Below are 4,690 nucleotides of genomic sequence, written 5' to 3' on the forward strand. Positions count from 1 at the left end.
ATGATGAAAACATCGAGCCCATTTTGGATGAGAAGCTCGAAGAATTAATGGATGATTTTGCTAAGGAAGAGGAGCCTATCTATCCAAAAGAGGGAGATAGCTTAGTTGAGTTCTTATCGAAAAAGAAAGAAGCTGATAAGGAAGTTATGCTGTGTCCTCGGTGCAGTGCTATTTTCGATAGAGCTGCGACTAAGGCTTTCGAGGAATCATAAATGATGAAAAGCTATAAAGCTGAAAAGCTGCGTGAGAAGACTACAAGATTAAATATTTTTCGTAACGACATTTATTGTTGTAAAAAAATTATAGTCGTTGTAAAAAATACATTTCTCAACAAAAAAAATGTCGTTGCATGTTGTGACGATAAGCGTTGTTGCGAAAAGTTTTTCAACAACTTTAAATGCCGTTGCTAATGGTAATGTTTTGACAACAATAATTATTGTTGCTATTTTGTCATTTGTTTTGTTGTCAAAACTATTTTTTTTCAACAATTTTAGTTGTTACCATATATGATATATCCCAACGAAAAAAAAGTCTTTGCAATAAAATACTTTTTTGGCAACAATTTTTGTTGTGACCATTTCCCTTTTTCATAAGAAAAATAATAAATATAAATTTTTATTTTTTAATAATTATTAATATTATAAAGTATTTAATGTAAACTTTTTTGGTTAAAATTAAAATATTATATTATTTTTAATTTATTTTTTTCGTAGAAGCATAAATTTAATTATATAAGTTAATTTATAATACACAAAATTAAACCATAAATCAATTAATATAAAAAATAAATCAATACAATAACTATATTCTTAATGTTAAAAATTAAATCATAAATCAATTAATATAAAAAGAAATTTATAATATATTAATTATGTTCTTGATATGAAAATATTAACAAAACATAACTACCATTTCACTCCTTAAAAAAAAACTACCATTACACAATATTGTCTTGAATTCCTAACTAATTATTTACATAAAAAATGAAATTATAATAATAACTTCATTCTCTGATTAAATTGCCAATATCTTCCAAAAGCTCGATGAGTATAATATCATTCAACCTGCACAAATTAAACATATAAAAATGTCACATTATTGTATAAAAATATACATAAACAACAATAACATAAAATTAACAAAATTAAAAATATTAAAATTTATTGTGTATCATAGTACATTGGATTAGTCAATTATTGAACATTTATAAATGTTGAAAAATATAAAATTAATATGTATAAATTAATTAAAAAAAATATAATCCAAATCCCAACATAAAGTTATTATGTAATATAAACATAAACTAATTAAAATAAATGTAAAGTATTAAATCAATAAAGTTTTAGAATTTAAAATTGATAAATCAACATCAAAATTATAAATGAAAAAAGTTAAGATAAATATTGAAAATTAAAATTAAATATTAAACTTACTTTTGTCATTCGAAGATCCATCTCTATGATTATTCATACTCATGTCCATGGTGCTTTTCAGTCCACTCTGTATAAATGTCAACAATATTAATATAAAATTATAAATTAATTATTTCATATTATCAATCATTTTGGAGTATTATGCATAACACTAATAAATATGAGTAAAGATATTTAAATATATAAATTATAATAAACATGACTTGATTATTAAATAATAGATTCTTAATTTCATCATATATACACCCCCATTATCTTTATAAAGTGACACATTCTCCACTCTACTTTTTCCAAAATTAAATTCAATATTTACTCAAAATTATATTTAAATATGTAAAGGAGAGTGCTCCTATTAATTTAAGTGTTACTTCATAATTAAGAATGACCTTAGAATGAAGGTCTTGCCATCTCAACTCAATCCGGTGCCAGAAAAAAAAGAAACGAATATAAATAATTTAAATATATTGTCACAGTCGCCAAAATATTATCCTAGTAAGTTGCAATCACATCAATGTTTTATACAAGCTATCATATTATATTAAATGAATGGTGTAAAATAATAAAACAACACAAATCATTAATGTTTATGTCATTTAATTTTGAAAGCTAACTTTTCCATGCATTTTGTCCAATTTCAAGTGATGTGTAAATTCTTTTTCTTTCCTGTACCCTTTACATGGTTCCAAATCGTGGAAGCCAAATAAACTCCATCTAATAACTTGTAAAATTATTTTTTGAGCAATTATGCATTACATATACCTATTTATACTATTTCATTAAAAAAAAAAAGATAATAATCAATATAATATAATAAAAGTATCAACTATGATAACAAATAAGATAATAATCAAATATAATATGAGCAAAGATATTCAAATATATAAATTACATGACTTTTTTTATCAAATAATGAATTATTGGTTTCAACATAAATACACCCCATTATCTTTCTAATTAAAGTGACACATTCACCACCTTACTCTTTCTAAACTTAAATTTAACATTTATTCAAACTTATATTTAAATATGTACAATGAGAGTGTTTCAATTCACCAAATAAGCTTAATCTAATAACTTCACTATTCATTAAAATAAAGTTAATTATCAATATGACATAATAAAGTATCAACTGCCAAAAAAGATAAGATAATATAATGAGATTAATCTCTAACTTAATAAATTAAAATGCAATGCATATTATGGATGGAACTTTGAAGAATTCATAAGATCAAAGTGAAAATATTTTTATTTATTTATTTTGGTCTTGAAATATATAATTTGATGTTCCATTCCAAACTTTAAAAAAAAATTATCAACTTTTATTTAATTAAAGGTTCCCTCATTTTCGTGCCGATAATGTAATTTTTTTAATTGTTCTTATTTTCATATCCACTCACAAGTTTCATAATCAAATCAACAATATAAAAAAGAAACAATTAGAATAACGCAACACAACAAAAAGTAGCATGATGACAAGGAAGATCAATGATGCATGTGTATGTGCATGCTTTATTAACTTGTCCAATCACATAGTTTTTGAACATTTAAAAGTCAAAAGCATGTATAATTATTTTTATTTGTTTCTGCATTTTTTTTTTCTTAAATACATATCTCAAAAACATTTAACTTTGTGTATTCTTTTCTAATTAAAGTTCCATACATTATTCATCCAAGTGCATAAATCAACATTTTATTTTTCTTTAATTCTAATATTAATAGTCATAGTAATTACATAATTATATAATTGTAAGCATGCTTCATCCAAAGTTGAAAGTATTTAAATATTTTTTTCTGTATTTAACTACTTACCGAAAAAGTTTGTACTCGAAAAAACATAGCTGTCAATTTTTCTTCAACTTGCTTTTCTAGTTTTTCTTCAAATTGCTTTTCCATTTTGGCTTCAAGTTCCTTTTGACTTTCTTGAAAATGTCTAGCCATATCTTCCCTCATTTGACGTTCATCTTGAAGTTGAGACTCAACATCTTTCAATTTCATTTCCATGTCTTGTCTCTTTTCACGTTCTTTAACCAATTCTTGATGTAATCCATCAGTACTTTTTCCCTTTGTTGGTCTAATACCAGATCCAAGACCACGACAATATCCAGATCGCTCTCCAACAACTGATTGGAATGCTGTATTAACTATGAGATCTTTATCAGTCTCTTCATTTGTTTCTTGCAACATCTTCATGGACACTTCTTGAACTTTCATCTATTAAAAAAAGTGAAATAAGATAAAATTCATAATTAAAAATATCAAATGAAATATAATTATTATAAGATAAAATAATTTATTACATCAACTTCCCTGGAAGCCTCATTTATCCATTCTCCATTATTGCTCATATGAGTCATTCGCCACAACTCTAGAAAATTAGGCTCCTTTTTAGTTTCAGGATCTCTCTGAAAATAATTTTTCATAATCACAAATCAACATATACACAAATTAGTAACATATAAGTAATTCTTAATTATATATATATATATATATATATATATATATATATATATTATTTTACCGCATCATAACTAACAGCTTGAAATGACTTTCTTCCACTTCTATGATTCATGACTTGTTTTGCTTTATTTATTTTATTTCTTGCACTAATGTCCTGAAATGATACAAATAGAAATATAGTTGTAAATTTTAATATTTTGAACAAACTTATTGAGATTTTTATAAATTTAACTGAAACATACCTTAAAATTGGGGCTTGAAAAATAATTTACCAAGTATTCCCATTCTTCTTCACTTACTTCTTCGGGTTTATTCTCCAAAGCTTCCTCATTTGTTTCATATTTTAAAAACTGATCATGGAGTCTTTTTCTATGACTTCTGTATAATCGTTTTGCAGTACAAATAATAACTTCTCTATTATGTTCTGTGATTTCAACATCAAAACTATCCTGCAATTATCAAATTATAGTAAAAGTCATTAAATAGTTTATACAAATATTCTATGAGCATAAAAATTTAAACAATATGAGCCAAAAAAATTACCAAAACTTTTGATACTATTTTATCAATTGTTGAGTTTGGAATTTCCTTCCACTTAGTGACATTGAAAGGAGCATTCTTTTGTACAATAATAGAGATTTCAGTGACAAAATCTGCAGCTCCTGATCCAACAGCTACCATCTTATCTACTGGAATAACAACATGCAATTTACCGGTAGAGCTCTTCTTTTTCTTTTTTGCAACACTTAAACCCATGGTTCTTCCTCTTCCAGTTTTTTTTGTATTTATACATTCTATCA

At 24.7% G+C, this 4,690-nt stretch overlaps 1 protein-coding gene across 2 annotated transcripts; it reads right to left on the reverse strand.

Annotated features, from left to right (window-relative positions):
* Positions 1–824: 824 nt before the first annotated feature.
* On the reverse strand, positions 825–4,234 carry LOC145950178 (uncharacterized). 2 transcript variants are annotated; one of them, XM_083061230.1, is made up of 5 exons: positions 4,133–4,234; positions 3,952–4,044; positions 3,731–3,835; positions 3,243–3,644; positions 825–1,500 (listed from the first exon to the last, which is right to left on the reverse strand). In XM_083061230.1, exons 2-5 carry the CDS (start codon positions 4,000–4,002, stop codon positions 1,417–1,419), a joined length of 642 nt encoding a protein of 213 aa, XP_082917356.1. In that variant the 5' UTR covers positions 4,003–4,044; positions 4,133–4,234; the 3' UTR covers positions 825–1,416. The 2 variants fall into 2 exon arrangements, with proteins under 2 accessions (XP_082917356.1, XP_082917357.1); XM_083061231.1 differs by lacking the exon at positions 4,133–4,234 and having other exon boundaries at positions 825–1,064; positions 1,434–1,500.
* Positions 4,235–4,690: the final 456 nt, after the last annotated feature.

Source organism: Cajanus cajan, chromosome 7 (assembly GCF_000230855.2).
Source record: "Cajanus cajan strain Asha chromosome 7, NIPB_CcT2T_4, whole genome shotgun sequence".
Lineage (NCBI taxonomy): Eukaryota > Viridiplantae > Streptophyta > Magnoliopsida > Fabales > Fabaceae > Cajanus > Cajanus cajan.